This window comes from Mesoplodon densirostris, chromosome 17 (assembly GCF_025265405.1).
Source record: "Mesoplodon densirostris isolate mMesDen1 chromosome 17, mMesDen1 primary haplotype, whole genome shotgun sequence".
Classification (NCBI taxonomy): domain Eukaryota; kingdom Metazoa; phylum Chordata; class Mammalia; order Artiodactyla; family Ziphiidae; genus Mesoplodon; species Mesoplodon densirostris.
Window position 1 is genome coordinate 76,946,260 of NC_082677.1, and position 23,154 is coordinate 76,969,413.

The window sequence follows — 23,154 nt, forward strand, 5'->3', positions numbered from 1 at the left end:
TACAAATTAGTCTGGGAAATAAGAGTAATCTATAAAATGACACTGTCCATAGTCAAACAGAAAAGAATGGAATAATAGCAAACACGTATCGGCACAGTTCCCAGAGCTTCACATGTGTTCATTCACAGATCCCACACTAACCCATGAAGCAGGGATTGTCATTTCCCCCCATTTTACAGACGAGACCCAGAGAGTGTGTGCGACCTTCCAAGGTGGCAGGCCCAGTGTTCGAGCCCGACAGTCCTATTTACTCTGTGGAAGCTGAAGGTGTGATGGGCAGTTGGACGGTAGAATAGGGGGGTAACTCCTCCTGGGCTCTGAGTAGGAATCACCCTCTCTTACAGGACAAAGGGAATTCACAGGAAGCATACAGGTCTCACAGAACTGGAGGAGGCTGCAAGGCCAGGCTTAGAACATTACCTGGCAGGAGACAGGCTGGGGGCGGGGACCACGGGTGGTGACACCACAGGGCGCCGGGCTGGGTGCTTCTGCCATGAGGGCTCCCCTGCCATGTGCCCTTTGCCGTCCACTCGTGGGCTCAAGTATGAAAGTCATGAGCGATGGGTGCACGTGGACCCGGCAGCAGGTCGGGCAAGTCCCCCTCCCCATGCTGGGCCCCGTCAGTGGTCCCCGCCCACCCCGGCACTGCAGCGGGCATGGGGTAGGGAACAACCTCTCAGGTCCTTCTTCGTGGCTCAGATGTGCCCTGGTCATTACCGTGCGGGTGCGGCCACTGCGAAACCCACGGCGACACCTCCTTGTAGGAACTCGCAAGGGCAGGGCAGCAGAGCAGCAAGCAAGCGATAACCACTTAGGGGGCAGCATGCTTGGGAGACCTACTGCGTGCCATAGATGCCTATAGCGGTTCCCGTGGCTGCAGACACGCGATTGCAGACTATTATCTCACAGTTTCCGTGGGTCAGGACACAGTACTGTTAGTGGCGTCCTCTGCTCGGAGGCCGGTCAAGGTGCCAGCTGGGGCTGTGGTCGTATCCGAGGTCCAGGGCCGCCTTCCACACTCGCTGGCTGCAGCGGAGTTCGGTTCCTTGCGTTGGGACACAGGTCGCTGTTTTGGGCTGCTTGACAGCGGGGGCTGGCTCAGTGGTGGGGTGCCTGCTCCCTGCCACGTGGCCTCCACACTCCATGGCAGTTTGTCCCGTCTCTGCTGCTCGGGTCTGACCTCTCTCACCTGTTCTCCAGACCCATCCAGGAAGGTCTCCTTTTGACGACCTCAAAGTCAGCTGATGGCGGACCTCCGTTCCATCTGCAGAGTCCCTTCCTGTCCTCAACACGAGGTGGCAAGTCACAGGGGAGACACCTGGCGAGGTCGCACACTCACCGTGGCAGGACGGGAAGGGATGGGAGAGAGTGCCCCGGGGTGGGCTGGGGGGCATCTTAGAATTCTTTCCAGAGGAAGGAGCCAGTGCCCAGTGGAGGGGGCACCCCAGCCCCGATCTCAAAGATCAGTGAGGTTTGCCCAGGACACAGAGGAGGAGGAGTGGTCCAGGGGCTGGAGAGCAATGTGGGGAAAAGGAAGGGATTCTGTCTAGACAGGTGCTGATCAACCAGACTATGAGACGCACTGAAAGCTAGATGAACACGTTGAGGTTTCATGGAATAAAAAGCAATCAGATCTAATTAATATTAAAATTAATATTAATATTCTTTTGGAATTAAAAAAATTTATTGAAGTATGGTTGATTTACAATGTTGTGTTAGCTTCAGGTGTACAGCAAACTGATTCAGCTATATATATATAAATATATATACATACATACATAAATATATTAAATATATATATATAAATAAAACTTTTCTATATATATTATTTTTCAGATTCTTTGTCCCTATAGGTTATTACAAAATATCAATATTGGGTATAGTTCCCTGTGCTATACAGCAGGTCCTTGCTGTTTATCTATTTTATGTATAGTAGTGTGTACCTGTTAATCCCAAACTCCTAATTTATCCCCCTCCCACCAATGTTTAACTGTGAATATAGTAACCGTGGATTGGGTAACAGGATCAAATTCCTTATAGTAAAATTCACAGAGTAAAATTATTCCGTAATTGTATTGTAACAAAAAATAGGGCTTAAAATAGGTCCTAAGCAGCCACTTAGGTCTACTTTCAGTTGAACCTGAAAGCCCCATGCTCTTAGCGTCCCTCCGTCTGTCATCAGGAAGTCTTGGTAGTGTTGATTCTTGCACAGCAGATTTCAGGAAGAGCACCCGCCCCAGACACTCGTCTGATGACGTTGAATGAGGTCCATTCGCCCAGCTCCCCCACCACCCTCCGCCCCAGCTCACTAGAGGGCCTGGGGCACAGGCGTTCACAAGCCAATGCCAGGGGTAGAGAGAGAAAACACGAAACACAAGCAGGAAGGCAGCACGTCTGAGGGGCCTGAGCTGTCTCCTCTGCAGACCAACAGTTCAAGGGCTTCGTCTGGCTCATCTGCCCTCACAGTTTCCAAATCCTCAAGATCACAAACAACAAGAAGTTAAATTTTTTCTTTTTCCATTCTTAATTTACATGGAATTCCGAACCATGGAAAATCAGAGCCCAAACAGGTGACAGAGAAGCATGCTCGGCACCCCGACAGACTTGAGGGCAGATTCAAAATCTCTTGTCACATTTAAAATAGTAGAAGATACAACCTCCGGGAAAGTTCCCGTAGAGACTCATGTGTCAGCCCTCAGGTGACGTAACGTTCGTACCAGATCCAAAGGCAGCCCGCATGTTCATTTTCTGCCCATTACCCTCCCAGCTCAGCAACTGCTCCGCCAGAAGCTGGAAAAGACTGGTGTTTATAAAGGGCTTTGAAGATGGAAATTAATGCAAGTGCTAAGATTATTATTAGTAACATTTCAAATTGGCTACTTGGAATTTGTGGCTGTGCTTGATGACACTTCAATTAAGTTTCTAATTCTTCCAGTCAGGGGCAAAGAGAATTTATTTTTGGCCCCAGAGCTGAAGTCACGTCTGGCTCCCAGACAGCAATGCTCAGTACGCCTGAGCTCCGGCTGACGGGGTTTGCACACGGGCTCACTTTCTTAAGGCTTCCACAAGTAGACGGGAAACAGTACCCACTGCCCCTTTGTCCCCTGGAGCTCAGACTCCTCTCCTTTCCGTGAGATGTCCCCACCTCCTTCTGTGTTAGCCCAGAAACTGATCACTTCTGGAATCTAAAGAATACAACAAAGTAGTGGCTGTAGCAAAAAAGCAGCAGACTCAGAGATTTAAAGAACAAACTAGTGGTTACCAGTGGGAAGATGGAAGGGGGAAGGGCAATATGGGGCTGGGAGTAAGCGGTACAAACTATCAGGTATAAAACAAGCTACAAGGACATACTGTACAACACAGGGAATATAGCCAACATTTTCTAACTATACATGGAGCACAACCTTCAAGAATTGTGAATCACTATATTGTACACCTGTAGCTTGTATAATATTGTACGAGTAGACTTCAATTTAAAAAATAGCCTCCATAGTAAAAGTCTGATTAAAGAAAAGAAATCGATCATTTTTGACCAAAATCGGTAAGCCTCTTTCCATTTACAGCTTAGATGTAAAAATGAGAAATGGGGCTTCCCTGGTGGCGCAGTGGTTAAGAATCCGCCTGCCAATGCAGGATACATGGGTTCGAGCCCTGGTCTGGGAAGAGCCCACATGTCATGGAGTAACTAAGCCCGTGCACCACAACTATTGAGCCTGTGCTTTACAGCCCATGAGCCACAACTACTGAGCCCACGTGCCACAACTACTGAAGCCCACATGCCACAACTACTGAAGCCCATGTGCCTAGAGCCCATGCTCCACAACAAGAGAAGACACCGCAGTGACAAGGCTGTGCACCACAACGAAGAGTAGCCCCCGCTCACTGCAACTAGAGAAAGCCCGCACGCAGCAACGAAGACCCAATGCAGCCAAAAAAAAAGAGAAAGAAAATATAAAAATAAATAAATAAGTAAGGGCTTCCCTGGTGGCGCAGTGGTTGGGAGTCCGCCTGCCGATGCAGGGGACGTGGGTTCGTGCCCGGACCGGGGAAGATCCCACATGCCGTGGAGTGGCTAGGCCCGTGAGCCATGGCCACTGAGCCTGCGAGTCTGGAGCCTGTGCTCTGCAACGGGAGAGGCCACAGCAGTGAGAGGCCCGTGTACCGCAAAATAAATAAATAAAGAAAGAAAGAAAGAAAGAAAGAAAGAAAGAAAGAAAAACGAGAAAAAATTTTTAGAAAACTTACTGGTTTAAACTAAATATACTTGCTCTTTGTAACGAGTTTTTAAAGTTAGAATGAGCTTGCCCAAGTAAGATGTCATTTCACCAAATTCCCACATGCTGTTTACTCGATTTTTTTAAAGTTGTTTATTTAGTAACTAATTTGCAAAGTTCCAATACCGAAGGTGGACCATGAGAACTTCTCTTAGTAACATCTACTCATACACCCACCTGTATCTTGGAGTTCTTGGAGATACCTTGTCACCTATTTTGTTGTAGATGTGGTTCATGGGGTTTTGGTTTGACTATCCAGTTGCTCGGTTTTAATGTTGGGATTTGGAAAGATTAAAAACTATGTCACCACCATCCTTTACCTTCAACATTTTTAAGACAAGTAATTCCTACCTACGATGACATACCCAGTCAAATTATCCATCAACTATAATGTCAGAGAAAAAAAACATTTGTAACATTTACTTTCCATGCACCCTTCCCCAGGAAGCTACTGGAGAATATATTCCAGCAAAATAAAGAAAGAAATCAGGAAAGGAGAAACCACGGGATCTAGAAAATAAGCATGAGGGAGAAGGAGGGAATTCCCAAGACATTGAAGTGAAGCCTATGGAGAATCCACACAAAGGCTGGGGAAGTCCTGTTTACAGAAACAAAGGGACAAGAGAAAGCAGTTTCCTAGTTTTCTAAAATATGTCCATAAAGAGAAGGTGCAGTGAAATGATGTTATGTGATGTCAACGTGACTTGCTGGGGTAAAGGTGCAATTTATCACAAGTAATGCTGATTTCTAATTATTGTCCAGCTCTTACTTCAGATACCTTGTGATTTTATTTATCTTGTTGGAGAGGAGCAAAAATCTAAAGGTTCTGTTGAAATAAATGAGAATAACAAATTGCTTTCATGACTTTATTGGTAATTTTCAGCATCACAGATGTAGCCCCCCCTTTTTTTTTTTTTTTTTTTTTGCGGTACGCGGACCTCTCACTGCTGTGACCTCTCCCGTTGCGGAGCACAGGCTCCGGACGCGCAGGCTCAGCAGCCATGGCTCACGGGTCCAGCCACTCCGCGGCATGTGGGATCTTCCCGGACCGGGGCATGAACCCGTGTCCCCTGCATCGGCAGGGGGACTCTCAACCACTGCGCCACCAGGGAAGCCCCCAGACGTAGCTTTTTTTCCTGAAAGGAAACTGGAATTAAAATAATCAAGCTCGGTCTTCCCTGGTGGCACAGTGGTTAAGAATCCGCCTGCCAATGCGGGGGACATGGGTTTGAGCTGTGGTCCAAGAAGATCCCACATGCCACAGAGCAACTAAGCCCGTGCGCCACAACTACTGAGCCCGCGCACCTAGAGCCTGTGCTCCACAACAAGAGAAGCCACCGCAATGAGAAGCCCGCACACTGCAATGAAGACCCAATGCAGCCAAAAATAAATAAATTTATTTAAAAAAAATCTCTTTAGAGGGGGGGAAAAATGAGCGGGAAGGGTGTAAAGAATAAATAAGGAAAGAGAAAAGGATTCTTAGCAATTTTTCATGTATTCTCACTGAAAAATAATGCAGAGAAAATGGGTAGCTGAGAAGCAAAATTAATCCTGATTAGGCTCATTTTGGGACAAGCACCCCTTTGCCTGAGTGCCCACCGTGAGGCATGAGATGGGATGGGGCCCATCTGGGTCTGGGCAACGAATACCTCACTGTAGAGGGGAAGGGCCCAGAGACAGTGGTCATTCTGGGACCTGCATCTGACACCCCAAGGAAGAAAAGGGCTCAGAGTGACAGAGGAGACAAAAACCTCAAGAACACAAAATGCAAGAAGGCACAGTGTCTCGCGATGCGCCGATCAGACCCGAGTATGACCCAGAATCTCAGGACCTGGCAAAAGCTTTCATGGGAGAGCTCATACCAGTGCTCTAGGCACGTTTCGATCCTGCTAATTCTTTGAGACTGGCACTCATACTATTCACGTACTTTGGATTAAGAATGATAATGAAATGAAACTTTCCACTTTTTGGTACCTGTGTAATGAACACGTTAAGCTAGATTTTGAAAGACTCCGTGTCACTGCCCCACCGCTCCTCCCGTGTGGAGGGGGGGCTACTTTCCGTGTGAAATGGTCCAGCAGAGCCTCGTGGATGGGGTGACCTCGAGCTCAGTCCTCACGGTCACAGGCACTGATTTTCCCACATGTACTCAGACCACAAACTGTAAAGCCCTCCCTTTATTTTGCTATGTTAATGCTCAGTGGCTGAAATAGCAGTTTAGGTGTACTGGTTCTTTCACCATTTATTGAGCACCTTTCTTGTACACGGGATCGTGCTGTGCCGGGGAGGCATCCTCCACACCCTTCCCATTCAAGCAGGGACAGACTTCTAGAGGAGCAGCTCTCAAACTTGCTGTATCCGAGAGCTTTTGGAAAACCGGGGTGCCTGGGTCTCATGCTACACAGACTGAATCAAAATGCCTGGGCTAGGGGAACGGGTCCTGGGAAACAGCTATCTTTTAAAACTCCCTGGATGATTTCAATCAACAGCTAGGGCTTAGAAATTAGTCTTGGACACGTTAGTCAGTTGACTAAGAGTGCCGTTAAGAGGCGAAGGGAGGGACTCATTGTCAGCGCGTGGGAAGATGTAGGGGAAGATGACATTCAAGTGTGACTGCGAGGATGAACAGGACTTGGTGGGACAGACAAAGGATGGGGTGGAAGATTCCAGACAAAAGGGACGAGGGAGCTGAGTGGGAGCCTGAAGGAGGAACAGGAAAGGGTTTCTGCCACCAGAGAACCAGTCCACGGAAGGACGGCACCAAAACAACCCCAGACCCGTGGGAACAGCAACCCAGGAGAGGGGCACGGATGTCCCAGCACGTGGAAGAGCAAGGATGCTCACCTGAGGCCATGCCCCTCGTACATGACGTACTCTTCCTCCCACCTGAAAACAAAACATGGAAAACTGAGACTGTCATACGGAGTGAAGTAAGTCAGAAAGAGAAAAACAAATACCATATGCTAACACATATATATGGAATCTAAAAAAAACGGTTCTGAAGAACCTAGGGGCAGGACAGGGATAAAGACGCAGACGTAGAGAACGGACGTGAGGACACGGGGAGGGGGAAGGGTAAGCTAGGACAAAGTGAGAGAGTGGCATGGACATATATACACTACCAAATGTAAAATAGATGGCTAGTGGGAAGCAGCCACATAGCACAGGGAGGTCAGCTCGGTGCTTTGTGACCACCTAGAGGGGTGGGATAGGGAGGGTGGGAGGGAGACGCAAAAGGGAGGGGATATGGGGATATATGTATACGTATAGCTGATTCACTTTGTTATACAGCAGAAACTGACACACCATTGTAAAGCAATTATACTCCAATAAAGATGTTAAAAAAAAAAACATGGAAAACTCACACTTCCCTGTTCTGTGTTTTCAGCTATCAGTTTTGGCTTCAGGTTTGTTATCTGCGGTGCCAGTAACAATCACTGCTTTCGACCATCTCCACAGGAAGGCCCCACTTCTTTGCCCCTGTCCCCTTATTTCTCAAAGGTCTTCTTCACGTGGGGGTCCAAGAGCCAGGAGCCCTGGTTCCCACCCTGGTCCCTGCACAATGGAGGAGGGTCAGGGCAGGTGTGTGTGAACCTGTGCGTGGGTGTGGGTGGGCGTGCCGCTACTGCAGATCCACCATCTGGCTTCAGTTTGGGGTTTGCCTCCTGCCTGTCCCTCCTACTTGCTCATACCTCCCTCCACGGGGAAGCAGCCATGCTGTGTGTGGGTCAGGGGAAGGCCCTGATGGCCCCCAGCTCATTAGGATCCTTCCATCCCCCACGGACACCTACTAGCCAGGGGTCTGCACTTAACCCAGGCCTAAGCCAAGTCATCTGAGGGCATTCCACCATCCTAGTAACTGATTGGCCAGGAATGGGCAGAGGATGTGGCCGGTCCAATCAGAGTGGAGACTCTCTTTCCCCTTGGATGGGAAAGAAGAAACACACAGGCCCTGGAGTTCCCACAGCCGTTTCACTGTGACCTTCCTGTGATACTGTCAACATACTCAGTCATCGTTGGATGCGTAACGTAGGTTATTTCTGAAGATGACTGTTCATAGGTTCTCTCATCCTTTACGTACAAGGCTCTGCCCCTCCCCCTTGAATCCAGGATGGTCTTGGACTTACTTTCCCCGGTAGAATGAGGGGAAGGTGATGATCCGGAACTTCCAAGCCCAGACTTTCAGGGGCCGGGCAGTGTCCGCTTTGACCCTCTTGGGATCCAGCTGCATGTAAAGAAGCTCAGGCTGACCACCAAGTACGGAGAGAGAGGCCACCTGCTCCCAGCTCTCCATTCACCCAGCCGAGACACTAGACACGTGACTAAAGCCATCAGAAACCCCCAGGGCCCAGCTAAGCCCCCAAAAGAATGCAGATGCATGAACAATCCCAGCCAAGACCAGGTGGAACAGAGGAAACTTCCCCCAAAACACAGTCCTGAGAAATAATAGCTCACTGGTGTTTAAGCTCCCAAGTTGGTGTGGTCTGTTACACAGAAATAAATAACCCACTCACAGCGTGAGTTGGACTTAATGTTACTTTAATAGAGTCCTAACTGGTTTGGTTCCATAGGTTTATTTTTTTATTATTATTTTTTTATACAGCAGGTTCTTATTAGTCATCTATTTTATACATATTAGTGTATATGTATCAATCCCATGTTTCCATAGGTTTAGAATTAGGATGCTGTGAGCTTCTAGCAACAGGAAATCCACCTCAATAAGGATATTTATTATCTCTCAAAACATGAAATCCAAGTTAGGGTAGTGGCCCAGTGGTATCACCAAGGACCCATGCTCTTCCCATCTCTCCACGCTGCCATCCCCACTGTGACGCTGTTCCTGTCACATCACAGATGCAAGAAGGCTGCGAAACGCCCGACATCACATCCAGACACACAACGTCCAGCAGGAAATGAGGAGCATGTCCTCTTTAGGTGCCTTTTGACGAGTGAGGAGACTTTTCCCAACAGCAGGATTCACTGGCTTAAACTCATTTTAAACCAATCGCAAGAGGCATGGAGTTACCGAGATTAGCTTACACGGACCAGTTTACCCCTAGCCACGCAGAGGGTGGCTACCTGCACCAAGGTGGGTTTCTGCCAGCAAGGACAAAGAGGGCATGGCTGTGGCCACCACAGTGTTTACTACAAGATGAAATTAGCATTGACCACTGGACAAAACAGGCGTCCCTGAAAGGCGCACAGCCTTTATCCTGTGGCCTTGTATGACCTCTGCCTGAGTCCTTCTAGCCGCCCCCTGCAAATGTCACCGTTTGCAAGGTGGGAGGCCGGTCAATATCTGGCTCAAGCAGCCAGGGTCCTGGCAGAAAGCAGAAGGCGTTCCTGGGAGGAGATGTGGAAGACGCATGGCGAGAGGACCACCTGCTGCAGTGTGATCATGGCTCCACGACCCACCAGCGGTGCTGTTCCCCAGGGCCCAGCTGATAACGCTGCCTGGCTGTAGGAAGCATGGGGTGACAACTGTCACCCACTCATTCGGAGCCTGACACGAATTGATCCAACAGAAAAGAAAGCTGGACAAGCACTGTGGTCACCGAGGGACACAGACACTGCCAGGCCAGGGTGCAGAGGAGGGAAGAAAGGCCCAGCCTCTCTGCTTGGTCTCAGCTCGCAACTGGCGCCCCGTTGGTGAAGATCCACTGATGCTGGCCATGGGCCTCCTGGATGCCAAGCAGGAGAGAGTAGATTTGGTTGGAAAGTGGAGAATCAATGAGTTAGGTGACCAAAAACGAGCATTTTACTGAAGAAAAGCAGTTCAGAATCCAGATAGTTTAGCCATGACCACCATTCACTCCCACTCAATCCCAGGCTTCTGTATCTAATCCCCAAAGGGTCCAGCAGCTTCTCTTCCATGACCAGCCAGGGGGACCGTCAGTGGCGTTCCTCCAGGGGCGTTGTCAGGCCCCTTCTGGTTTCAAAAGCGGTGGCCCGTGGCAGCGAGAACAGACGCTGGAAACAAGGTGCAGCCATTAGCTCAAGGCTGACTGGGATTGAGAAGAGATGGTGCGTTTCACGTTGGGAAAACAGAAGCATTCCCTGGGATTGAAATCGAGGTGTCTGAGAGACGCAAGGGTTCTCCGTCTGGTGCCCAGATAACGCACGAGCGCGCGCCCCCCGGGGCCTGGAGGCCCAGAGCCCAGAGCTCCTTCCCGCGGGCCCAGCTCAGCCTCCGGGTGACCGCCTGGCGCAGCCGGGGACGGAGGCAGGAGCTGGACCGGCAGGACCGAAGGGGCCGGCCAGCCGCGCCGGGCTGGCCGAACAGGTTCAAGGCTGATTCCAACCCCTCAGCCCCGCCGGATTACAAGTGCCTGTGACTGTCGCAGCTCTGGAGTCCTTGGGCCAGGGGCCCCGGGCGAGGGAGCCGGCGGGGTTTCAGAAAGAAGCGGGGATCCTAGGTGGGAGACGCTGAGCTCACCTTCGCCCCAGCGCAGAGGAGCTGCGCGACCCTGGGCAGCCCCGCGGGGCCCGCCTCGGCGCCCCCTCACCTACCAAGCAGGCGGGCCGCGCGTGGGGCCGGCGGGCACGAGGGAGACACAGGCCGGGTTTAGCTGGTCTCCGGCCCAACCTGATCCCGCCCCCTCCCCGACTCCCCGCGATCTCGCGCCCGCCCTCGGGCCTTCGCGGGGAGATAGACGTTTCGGGCCGGACCCAGGGATGGGCGCCCAGGGCCCGCCGTCCAGGCCCCGGCTGCGCGGCCCGCACCCCCGCCCGGGAGGCGGAAGCAACAAGGAGCCGCGCCCCGGCCCTCCGCCCCCGGGTGCCCTCGGCGGCCCTGCGCCGGGGGGGGGGGGGGGGGCAGGCCGGGAGGAGGCAGCGCCGGGGCGGGCGGGCACCACAGCGCCAGGGCGCGGGAGCGGGGCGGGGGCGCGGGCCGCGGGCCGCGGGGCGCATGCTCACACGCGATCGTGACGTGCGCGCGGGGATCGGCCTGCTGGAGGCCGGGCTGAGACGGCGGCGGGCGGAGACCGGGAGCAGAGCAGGGCAGAGCCGCGGAGCAGAGAGGAGGAGCCGAGCAGCAGAGCAGCGGCGGGAGCGCCGGCCGCCGCGCCCCCGAGCCCGCAGCCCCACCGCCCGGGCCTCGGCACGCGGGCTCCGATCGCCGAGCGGCCACCCCCGAGCCGGCCGCCGCGGGCCGGGCCGGGCATGAGCGCGGAGGGGCCGCGGCCGCCCCCCGCACCGCCCGGCGCGCCCAGGCCGTGACCGGGGCGGGGCGCCCGGCCGCACTCGGGCCCGGGCTCATGGGCGCGCCGAGCCGGGCTCGGGGGCGCTGAGAGGGCGGGCGCGGCCGGAGGAGCCATGGACTGCACCCTCGTGCGGACGCTCGTGCACAGATACGTGAGTGCGACCGGCGCGGGACCAGGGCCGGGGCCGGGACCGGGCGGGACAGGCCCTCCTCCCGCGACCCTGCCGCGGCCGCCGGCCCGGGGGCGCTGAGGGCTTGGGCTGCCTCGTGCGGCCGACCGCGCCCCGGGGGACGGCAGGACGCGGGGTACCTGCGGAGCTGGCACCTGGATCCCGACGGCGCGGGCGCCCACCCGCCGCGCGCCTCCCCGGAGCCGGGCGGGGCTGCCGGGGCAGAGACTGCTTAGGTCGGCGCGGGCCGGGCTGGGGAGGTGCTCGGGCTCAGCCTCGCCTGCTGGCGCTACCCCAGGGTTAAGGGACAGGGAGAGGGGCACCCACAGGGGAAAAGGCGGTGGCTTTGCTCGTTAGTCTGGTAACAGCACCGGGGGGTTCGGAAGTGAAGTTTGGGACCTTTGTCCCGAAAGTAACCAGTCAGACCCGAGGCCGGCGGTTCGGGGTTCCCCCCCACCCCGGAGTCTTCGCTCCGGGAGGCGCGTGGCGACGCCGGGCATGGGCAGGGGGGCGCGGAGGGGCAAGTTGGGCTTGTTTCTCATCCGCCCGAGGGGAGCCGCGTGCGGCGCCGACGCCGGCCCCGGGGGTAGAGGGGGTGCGCGCAGGAGAAGGAAACTGGTCGCGTCTCTGACAAAGGCCCCCCTGTCCACCCCGCGCACCGCCGCCAGTCACAGGTTGGAAAAGTTGCGCGCACCGAGGTTTCCGCTAGAAGAGGGAACGGTGGTGGGAACTTGGTTTTTTCTGGCTGAGGAATTCCCTTCGTCAGTCATTCATACTTAGGAGACCTTGGCCGCATACGAGAGTGTTTCTGTTCATCCAAGGGGAACGTTGAATCAGTGCCTTCCTCCGAATCCACTCACTCACCAGAGGACTCGAGGGTCAGGGGAGCTTGTGGCACCTTCCAGTAGCTCCCCTGGGGAGGGCGGTCTGCCTTTCAGTTAGTGGGGCGAACCCCTCTGGGATTCTGGTTAAGGCCGGGAAGGCTTCCCTTGGGAAGGGCCCTGTCCCCTCAGGGATTCTTGAGTCCATCTTATAACGTGAGTGTAAACATCAGGGTCACCTTAGTGTCTCTCTACAGTAGTAAGTTCTGGAAAATCAAGTAACAGTGGCAGTAGGTAATCAGATGTCTTAGAGAAACGCTTGACGGATCCCAGACATTCTGTTCTCAGGCTTATGGCCCATGAGCTCGGAGCCAGCGTTTACCTAGGATGTGCTCACTAGTTTTCCAGTTAATTTCTATTCTCTTCCAACTCTAAGACTCTGTGATAGGAAGGAGAGTTGAATTGTGAGCGGTAATGCGCAGTTTCTATCCATGAGAGGTGAAGGGTGGGTGGACCACCCTCCTGCTCCGACGGGCCGAGGCCCACAACCTGGTGGGTCTTCCCCTCCCTGTTGCTGACCCCTTCGTCCTCGGAGTCGGGCAGACAGGTGTCCGAGTTTTGTGCTTTTACTCCCTTACTTCCTCCAGGCCTTCAGCTGTTTCATGTCATATCAATCTATATAAATGTTGGTGTACCTTATATTTTTAAATTCCCCTTTGCTGTGTTATTAGACTTATTTTTCTCAAACCTAACTGGTAAATATTCTTCAGTGAACTTTCCCAGCATATATATTTGGTAATGTCCCTGGAATCCAGTTACGGGATGCTATTATTATTTCTTTGTTTCTCATTACACATCTTTTTTTTTAAAACAGTCTGATCATTTGGCTACTTCACCATATTCACATACAAAACCATTCATTTCTATGATATTAAACTCATGTCTACGTTATGAAACTAATTTGACTTTTTCCAGAAACAGTCAATCTGTTTGCTTATAATTGGATTATGTTTTAATATTTAGGAATTAATTATACTTCCTTTTGCTAGAGGGCAAAGAAAGACTCTGGGATTAAATAGTCATATTTCCTTGTGGTTTCCATATATGATGTATTTCATAAGCATGGATAAAGTCATACCCTGTTCCCATCTGGTGTTCACACAGTCAGAATTTCTAGGACAAAGAAACCTTTTCATGATGATGCCTGAGGGCTGCCAACGATAAAGGAGTCCTTGGAAACCATTGCTGTGAGTATTTTATTCTGAGTTAATTCCAGAGAGGTAGAATAGGCAAATGAATGAGAGAATTCCCTTCCGGGTTAGGCCAGGTATAGGCCAAAGCTGGCATTACTGGTTGCTTGTGAGCCTGGATGCATATAAGCCACGTAGAGATGCGCTGTACTTGTAAATGGCAAAACGCTTCTGTACCTTGAGCTTTTAAAAGAAATGTTTAACGAAGTGGGTGGAGAACTAGTGTCATCCTCTTAGAAGAGATGTGAGGTGGGAAACCCAGAGTCAGGTAGTTTAAATTCTGAGAGGAGCCTGCAGAGTCCCCGGGAGCCCACCTGGATGTGGACCTGGCCCGCCCACTTTGAGGCCGTGTCACCCTGGGCAGGTGGCTTCGCTTTTTCTCTGCCTCAGTTCTCTCATCTGAGGACGAATAGCGGTACCCGTTGCAGAGGGTTATCGTGAGAATTAAATGAGTTAGTACAGGCCAGGAGCTAAGAGTGGTGCCCGGCTCTGCGGAAGTGCTCAGCACACGTGTCACAACTAGCCGTTAGCATAACTTTGCCCCCGGTCACTGGCCGGGGGAGGGCAAGCACCTCTGTTGGTTGCCGGCCAGGCCAGTCAGTACGGCCACCAGGGGCCCTGGGTGCCCTGCTCTGGAGCAGCTTCGGGAAATTTTAAAACTAGGGGTGCCAAAATGCCGCAGGCCCAACGAAAAGCCTGCAGGCCACATTTGGCCACAACGGTTATTTCCAGGCCAGGAGGACCACCTTGTCAGGACACTTCTCTCCTTTCCATCCACGCCTCACATTCAGGAGATTTGACTGTAAAGCTTAATTTTGTTATGTTTCTGGTGTTTGTTTTTAGTAAACATCACTGATCCCTGGAGAACCTCAAGCATGGCTGTGTTAGAATGCTTTACACCTTCTTAAAGATTCACCATTTGTGTGCATGCACATGGGTCTGCTTTGGTTTGCTTTTTATCACCCGATGGTGTTTGCCGTGGACGTCAGTGCCCACTGGTGCTGCCCTACAGGCGGACCCTTCCATCTGACGCACATTTAGTTTTAAAAACTTTCAGTGCCGCCTGACTCGGGGTTGCCTCTTAATGCCGCTTCCGACGTGGGGCCTCTGGATCTGTTCCTGGAGTCTACACCCCAGTTAAGTTAAGCCACTGGAACCACCGAGGCCTTCAGGTATTTGAAGTAGGTGACCCCTTAGGCTGTCCCGAGGGCTGTGCTACAGTGTTGGCACAGGCCTTTCAAAGCAGTCTGCCAGGTGTATAATTTAACCTTTGTGTCCTGGCTGTTCAGTTCAGTTCCTTCCATTGTCCTTTCAAACCCTGTTTAATGTCTGTTGGTTGCCGGTCAGGCCAGTCAGTACGGCCACCAGGGGCCCTGGGTGCCCTGCTCTGGAGCAGCTTGGGACCTTGACATGCTTTTCTTTCACACCTGAGGGTAGGTTTAATAACCCGAGGGGAAAAGGGAGTTTAGGTGATTGGGTTTTGCTGCAGTCAGTTGCATTTCTAGGGATGAGCTCGCTGTCCTCAGTTTACAGTTTAGCTAAAACCACCTGGAATCCACTGAGCTGCCGCTCAGTGTGCAGGAAGGCCTCTGTTTACACCTGTGCTGGGCCCTGAAACCTAGGGACGCACTGTTCCTCGGTGCTGGGACCACATGTTCCACTGGCAACAGGGCTAATCAGAGATGCTTAGATCCCCAAGTCCCAGACTTACAGATGCTTTTTTAACCAAGTTAAATGCCGGCAGAAATGCTATTTGTTTGCAAGGAAAATCAATAAAAAGCCATTTTTACAGCAATAAAAACTCAACAAGATTGAACAAAGGATTGTTTTTGCTTTTACTTGACTCCTGGTATCTGAGAAACAAGATAGTTGTTTGTGGAGATCAAAAGTCCAGCGTCAGAGCCTAAGAGGCAGCTTGAGACCTGGCCCGGCCTCTGACAGCGAGGCCTTGGGCGTCTTCCTGCTTGAAACGAGGCACCGACCGCGGCTCCCTGGGGGGCGCCGCCACGATGGGGCGCTGTGGCACGGGGAGATGCTCCGTCAAGGGGCCTCTTATTTGAAAGGTGAGCCTGGTGCTGCTGGAAGCCCCAGCTCCTCAGAGGGACGGTGTCTGCTGCTTCCCGGGGAGCCTCTGGCCCCCCTCCCCCTGCGGAGGGTGTGGAGGGTCGTGCTTCCCCGCACTTGGTGGCGAAGCTTCCCAGCACAGCGGTCCTCGGACGGGACGCCCCTCGGCCACCGGCCCACGCCTGTCGGTGCGCTTGCCGCCCTTCTGGTTCGGGGCAGGTGAGCCCGCTCTGTAAAGGTCTGTCCTGCAGCTTGGGGTCCCCCGCCCCTCACCCGTCCTTCTCCTCAGTCAGCAGCGTCTCCCTTTTAGGGTGACGTCACCCAGTCCCTGTGGCACTCAGCCATGCCTTGAAATCACCTTTTGTTTTTTGAAAAGCAGACTTTCTTGACCCCACATTCCCCTCCCACGATCTCCCCGCTTCCCTTTCCTTCACAGCCACGTTTCTGTAATGTGGCATCTCGGTGTCCCCACCTCCATCGTGTCCGAAGTGGCCCCACCAGGGGTCACGTTTCTGCCCTCACAGCTGACCTCAGCGTACTTGGTGCAGGTGTAACCAAGTGCAAGTTCATGTGCCCGACGCACCGCAGTGTCGGAGTTCGGAGCAGAGAAAGGTTTATTGCAGGCAGGGCCGAGCAAGGAGAATGGGCGGCTCGTGCTCAAAAACCCTGAACCCCCTGACGGTTTTCGGGGAGAAGTGTTTAAAGGCAACACTGGGGGTGAGGACGGCAGGGCGCGTGACTGTCTTCTGATTGGCTGGTGGCGAGGTAGCAGGGCGGGGCTCCAGGAATCTGTGCTCAGCCTGAAGCGAGTGGGTGGGGTCTTGGTTCCTGCAGTCCGAGATGTGGGGATGTACGTGCCTGCGGGGCGGGGCAGGCCCCAGGCTGCACTGTCGCCCCTCCTGTGTCTCTGCATACCCCCCCCCCCTTCCCTGATAGCAGCTGTTGGCGTCTGCCCTTTGGAACCCAGGGAAGGTCACGGACACTGAAACGTTTTTCCTATGAACAAGAGACGGGGGGACCTGGAAAGGATTTGTACCCGGAGGGCCTCACAGGGTCCTGCTGGGTTTCTTAGGCGCGGCACACGTTTGGTGTGTGTTCACCGATGCAGCCTGAGCCAGACAAGGGGCAGACAGCCGGACCCCCGTCCCTGTCCCTGTGGCATTTACCTTGGGCAGGGGGGGCCCAGAAGTGCTGTCCCAGGGCGCTGGGCAGTGGTGGGTGCTGGAGCTGGGGCTGCGAGGCTCGCTGAGCTGCAGCATCTGGCGGGCGCGTCCAGGCAGAGAGGAGGGCCCAGCGGGTCAGCTGCCCTTTCACCGGGGTCACCCCTGGGGCCTGATGCTGGCGCCCTCTCGCTCCCCATCAACACCTTGCCTGGGGGAGCCCTGGAATTCCTCCTCTGTGTCCGCAGATCCCACGTTACCTTCTGGAGCCCCGCCTTCCTCCCGCCCCCCCGCCCCCCCTCCCCCGTAGGCTGGGACCGCTCCTGGCACAGAGTCAGCGCCGTGAACATCTGCCCCAAGACTGATTACGCCTCTTATCATTGCTGTTAACAAGAGCCTTGAAGAAGCTGCCCTTGGATGCTTCCGAAGGAAACCGTGGCGCTTCCAAGGACTTGAGTGATTAATGATACTATTCAAGCTTTTGGATTCTCTTTCCCTGGTACATTTCACAGAGTCTTAACAATGTGAGAAAAGACTGGGAAGGCGTCCGGTCCACCCCCTCACTTAATAAACACTAAAGGGGAGGTAGTTAAGTCCCCAAAGTCACAGCCCGCAGTCCCCGCACCTCTGGTGCGGACGCCTGACTCGGTGGTAGCTTCCGCCGTGCTCTGTCTGTGGCTCGAGGGTTGGTCCTCTGAACACTGGGCTCCCGGGATGTGTCTCCTCTTTTCTTGCATCCGTCCTGTGGACCCCGGGCCTGGAAAGGACCCTCTCCCAGAGCCTCGTCATGAACGAGCATTCTTAGCTGGTCCCCTGTGAGGCCTGGACCCCCATCGCACAGAGCGCAGAACTTTTTGCGTGGATGCTTTTTGTTTTCTGGGCAGGGGTTTCCCAGATTTGCTAGGTTCGCAAAGGAGTGCCTGCCCCAGTGAAGGCTGAGAACCTTGTCTGAAGACACAGGTAGGGAACCGGCCCTCTGGTCCCTCTGGTCCCTCTGATGTGGCTGTGTCAGAGCTACTTGAGTGTCTGGCCAACATTTAAACATGGGTGAGTGTGAGCAAGTATCCAGGTTTCCTCGCCTTTTCATAAACGGTGTGGGGTCTGGCGGTGCTGCGTGGGGTGGCTTCCCGGGACCGCAGCCGTCCTTCAGGGAGGGGTCAGAGCCCTGTCCTGTGGCTGCCCTGTCATCACCACCCCAGGACACAGGCTCCTCCAGTTTGGGTGGACCTTTGAGCCCAAAGCAGGCTGCGTCTGTAGGTAGTTTAGAAGACACCCGTGTGACTGGCCACCGAGAACAGAGGGGTGGGCTCCGTGTCCCCCGGTGTGTGTGCTGGGTGCTGGGGGGCGGTGCCGGGGGGGGCGATCCAGCAGTATCTGCAGGGGTGGGGGGCTCAGTCATGCTGCGTGTGGACCCGGAAAAAACCCACCATTGGGTCGAGAGTCAGGAGAGGATTTTAGGCCCCCTCTGTTAACGTTACCTTTGTCACCTGGGCGAAGGCCAGACCAGAACAGGTGAGCTCTGTGGGTGAGTTAATCATTGGCTGCCTCTTCAAACCAAACCTTTACCTGTTTCCCCCCATCTTTAAGTGGAGCCGGAGGAAAGTCATCTCCTCCGAGCCCTCCCTTCCCCACGCTCTCAGCGAGGGGTTTGTTGGGAACATATTTACACGCATTTGCAGGTGTCCTTCCCGTCTGTGTTCCCGTCACTCCTGACTTGAGGAGTTAGTCATCCTCTGAGGAGAAAAGTCACTCGGATGGATTTCCAAATTCCTGGTCCAGAAATGTTTAACCACCTCCCACCCTCCTGGTTTCTGTGGGCAGAATGTTCCCCATTTTTCTGTGGTTTTGATTGTATCTTTGGTGGGTTTCAGTATCAGAGCACCTCCCGGGAGTGATGTAGGCCGTAGAAGAAGTCGGGTTTCCTGGGGGGCAGCAACGTGCCCCGCGTCACCCGGCATCAACATCTGCCCCTGCTCGACACGGACTTGAGCCCACGGTAGTTGGCTGCACCTGTCAGGGTTGGTGGCCCTTGAGAAATTTGCCCCGTCCATTGTGTGTGATTTGCGGATAAAACATTCTCGCAAAGGTGGGCTGCCAGGGGCAAGAAGGCTTTTAACTTCCGCTCACTTTGTTTCTGCTGTGCTCACACCAGTGCCTGTTTCATGGGTTCCATGATGGGTAGAGGCCAGAGTTACCATCTTCTGCACCGTTCCCTTCACATGTCACCTGCTGGGGGACCTGTGTCTGTTGCAGGAGCCCCTCCCGCCGCCGGGCATGCAGGTGGATGGGATGCTGCCCGTGTGGGCGTGTGTCCCGCTGGCGCCCATGAGCGCACGCGCCCGAGAAGATGCGAGAACGCTCTTGATGAGTCTCCTTGGGGCTCATGGATCTTCTGTGAGTACAGGGGACGGGGGCCTGGTTCATCTGGTGTGCTCTTCCCAGCTGTGTTCTCCGGGGGCAGCTCACCACCCCTCCATCCCCTCATCTGCGTTGAGTGAGGGGCTTCCCAGCGAGCGTGGACGTTGTGCCCTTTGCCTTGACCTTTCAGTGCCCTTCCTCACGCCTCTTTCCTGGGTCTTAGGTCAGAGACCAGCCAGCACAACTCTGAGTTGCCGATCATATCAACACACACGTTTAATTATTGAGGACGTTGATGCCAAGAATGTGGCTGGGGAAGGAGCCGTCTTGATGGCGAAAAGCTGACATTGTTTCTGGGGCTGTTCTCTGAGATGCTCATGGCGGGCCTGTGAACTTTAATGCTGTGTTTAAGCGCCAGCATGTAAAATACGAAGCTGTGACAGGCCTGGGCGTGTCCTGGTCTGCTCACCGCAGGCAGGGCTGGTGCCCACGGCAGAGCTCAGCCTCGGGGCTGGAAGTGGAAGACCTGGGGCCTGCAGGTGGGTTCCTGTGAGGGGCCTCCTCCTGGCTTGCAGATGGCAGCCTTCCCTCCCGTCAGCTGCCTCCTCTGGTGCCCAGAGAGGGAGGGAAGGAGGGAGGGGAGCGGAGCAAGTGATCTCTTCTCGCTCCTCCTGTAAGGACACCAATCCTATCAGATTACGAGTCCACCCTTATGACCTCATTTCACCTTAATTACCTCTGCAAATCCCTATCTCCAACTCTCATCACATTGCGGGTTAGGGCTTTAACATGTGAATTCAGGGGGACACAGTTCAGTGCAAGGCTGTATACTATTAAAGGAGGCACTGTTTGGGTTGTAAACATTCACACAGGTAAAGAACCTCAAAGGAGGCAGTTTGAAACAGTGCATCGTTTGCCGACTGTTTTATCAAACAAATGCCCAAAAAAATGTTCCACAAAATCTGGGAAGACTAAAATAAAATAAATGTGTAGTGGGAATGGGTTACTTTTTAAACTGTGGAGCGGATTTAGGCCGTTGTTACCTCTGACAGAGCACAGTTTCCATTGTTTGATCAGATCTAAGGTTGTGTGTATTTATATCTTTTGCTTCTCTTTCTGTTGCTTCTTTTTTCCCCCCGTAGGAGGCTTGGTAGGAGAATGGTGGTTGGTATTAAGACAAGACTATAAAGTGTTGTTTTGGGTTTTGGGTTTTGGGTTATAACCTAAATCCACAGCGTCTGGATTGTTGACAGGGCAGATGTCACGGTATGTGCCACGTAACTGGATTGGGCGTACGTGTCTGCTTCGGAAGCTGGGAGGCCGCTGCGTAACGAGCCGATTCTCCTAGTCAGTGGGTTGGGTTTTAGGGACTCCACGCTGTCGATCTGCTCTGTACAGGGTGACCTCTTACCTTTGGCAAGATCGGAAAGTGATGGTTGGAAGGTGACCCCGAGCTGTCATTAGGGTGACAGGGACGTGACTTCTCTGCACATCCAGAGCATGGTGTCACCCTGTCGCCCACACATCATGGGCTTTCGCGGTAGTACGTATAAGTTCCCAAGCCAGCTGCTGTGGACCTTTCCCTCTTAGGTTTCTCTGTAATCACAGCCTCATTTTCTTTTATTAAAACTTTGCTTACGCTGTTGTAAGCCCGCGTCGGAAATGATCCTAAAGCTTTATTCATCATATGATTAGGACCTTGGATGGCCTCTGCTGTTGCTGCGAGGCTGGTCACTCACCCCGTCCAATGCTGTGACACTAGCTAAAGCCACAGGACCCTGAGGGGCTCTCCCACCTCCCCATGCTGTCCCGTCTGAACTGTCTGCAGAATGACAGGCTCTGCTTCCTGAAGATCAGGTTCATACCTGGGCCATGTGAGTCTGACTCTGGCCTGGCATGTTCTTGAACCTGCTCCCAGACAGGGGGCTGACGGCCCCTCCCTCCTCTCCGGACAGACCCCTGGCTGCTGGGAAGGAGTCGGCCATCCTAGCGGTTACATAATCTCCCTCCTTCAGAGAAAAGAGGATCTCCTCCACCCTGTTTTCAGCAAAGGATTAGGGACAGTGAAGGGTGGCCATTGGAACATCATCCGGATTTCTGTGTGATTTTTCAGGACGGCCTCGGGGACTGCTCACAAAACATGAGTTTTTAAATCGTGGAATTAATTTAAAGTCATTCCATGGAACAAAATCATGGGTTGATCATTGATGTGGAAGAGCTGTGATATGAGGGTAAAGCAGACCTAGATTTATCTGTCACTTTCAGGTGAAATATCTGATAAAATATCTGAAATTGACAGATATATGCATGTGGAATAATTTACATTACCTTTTCTGTTTAGAAAGTGTATGGAAACAGTTGTTTTGACTGGGATAAATTTAAGCAAACCATTAAAATAGTAGATAACCGTGAGGTACGTGCGTGCATTTTTTTCAGTTGGATATAAATCTGAAAGCAACGTGTGTTAGAAAGTTGGGGTGACCGTCTGGTGGTTAGAGTCTGAGCCCTCACTTCTGATGTTCAACTCACTTCACCATTTTTCTCTTGTAAAATGGGAATAAGCTATGGAAACTCTTGGCACTGAAGAACATGTGTGGGGCAAACCTAGTAAGATTCCAGCAGAGGAAGGCGTGCGTTGCACTCGGTACACACACTAGGTGCTCAGCATCGGCTGTTCACCAAATGTTTATTGACACTTGCTGAAGGGATTCCGTGGCAGGGCAGAATACACAGACACCCCGGGCACCCCTGGAGACTGCATTTGGGTGGTGTATGACAAAATACATAAGCACACAGTAGGCTAGGTGTCGGGAAGGGCCACGGACAGACATAAGCCAGGGAGGGGGTCACGGGGCGGGGGGGGTGACAGGAGCCAGTTCTGGGAGGGGGAGACAGGATGGTTCTGGGCAGGATGGAGGCCAGAGGCCAGCCCAGGGCGGCAGGACCAAGGGCGGTGTGGGGGGGGGATGTAACAGGGATGATGTGTCACCCACGTTTTAATAGGAGCACGTGGCCGCCCTGCAAATTTCATTGCTTAAAATATGGAATGTGTTATATATGTTGCCTTTGATAAAGGTTTCAGTTTGTTTTAAAATTATATGGACCTACTGTAGAGCACAAGGAACTCTACTCAATACTCTGTGATGACCTCTATATGGGAAAAGAATCTAAAAAGAGAGCGGACGTATGTATCTGTATAACTGATTCACTGTGCTGTGCTTCTGAAACTAACACGACATTGTAAATCAACTATATACTCTAATAAAACTTTAAAAAATTATATGGCCAAATGAGGAAAATGTTACGTAATAGACAAATTAAGATGTTACATAATAGATAAATTAAGATGTTACATAATAGATAAATTAAGATGTTACATAATAGATAGATTAATTAAGATGGTAAATAGATAAATTAAATAATTAACATTATAAAGATGCATTGACTTATTGAGTGAATATACGGTAGGTTGGTTTATGGGCAGTTTTTTTGTTATTGTGGTAAAATATCCCTAAAATTTACCATTTTGACCATTTCGAAGTAAGTGTATAGTTCAGTGGCTTTACATACATTCACATCACCACCATCCATTTCTAGAACTTTTTCATCTTCCCAAACAGAAACTGATTTAAGAGCAATTTTAAGTAGTTTATTCCACATTTGATATTGTATATCTTGCTTTTTTGGAAACATGTTTTTTTTAAATCAATGATAAGGACCTTATCAGGGTCATGGGAGACTTATTGAAACCTAAGCACTGATTAAATTTTCATGGAAAATGTACCTTTGGCAGGAGGGTTTTTTTTCTTTTAAATAATTGGCAATGGTAAGTTTTATTAAAATTTAAATACTT

The 23,154-nt window shown here is 52.4% G+C and overlaps 1 protein-coding gene across 3 annotated transcripts in view; it reads left to right on the top strand.

The window, feature by feature from the left end:
• Positions 1-11,496: 11,496 nt before the first annotated feature.
• ATP11A (ATPase phospholipid transporting 11A) overlaps positions 11,497-23,154 on the top strand; it is a 121,194-nt gene continuing 109,536 nt past the window's right edge. For all 3 annotated transcript variants that reach the window (XR_009530315.1, XM_060080270.1, XM_060080271.1), the window contains exon 1: positions 11,497-11,630. Coding sequence is in view for 2 of the 3 variants with exons in the window: in XM_060080270.1 (XP_059936253.1) it covers positions 11,592-11,630 (39 nt within the window). In the remaining variant the exon portion in view is untranslated. The remainder of the gene's footprint in view (positions 11,631-23,154) is intronic.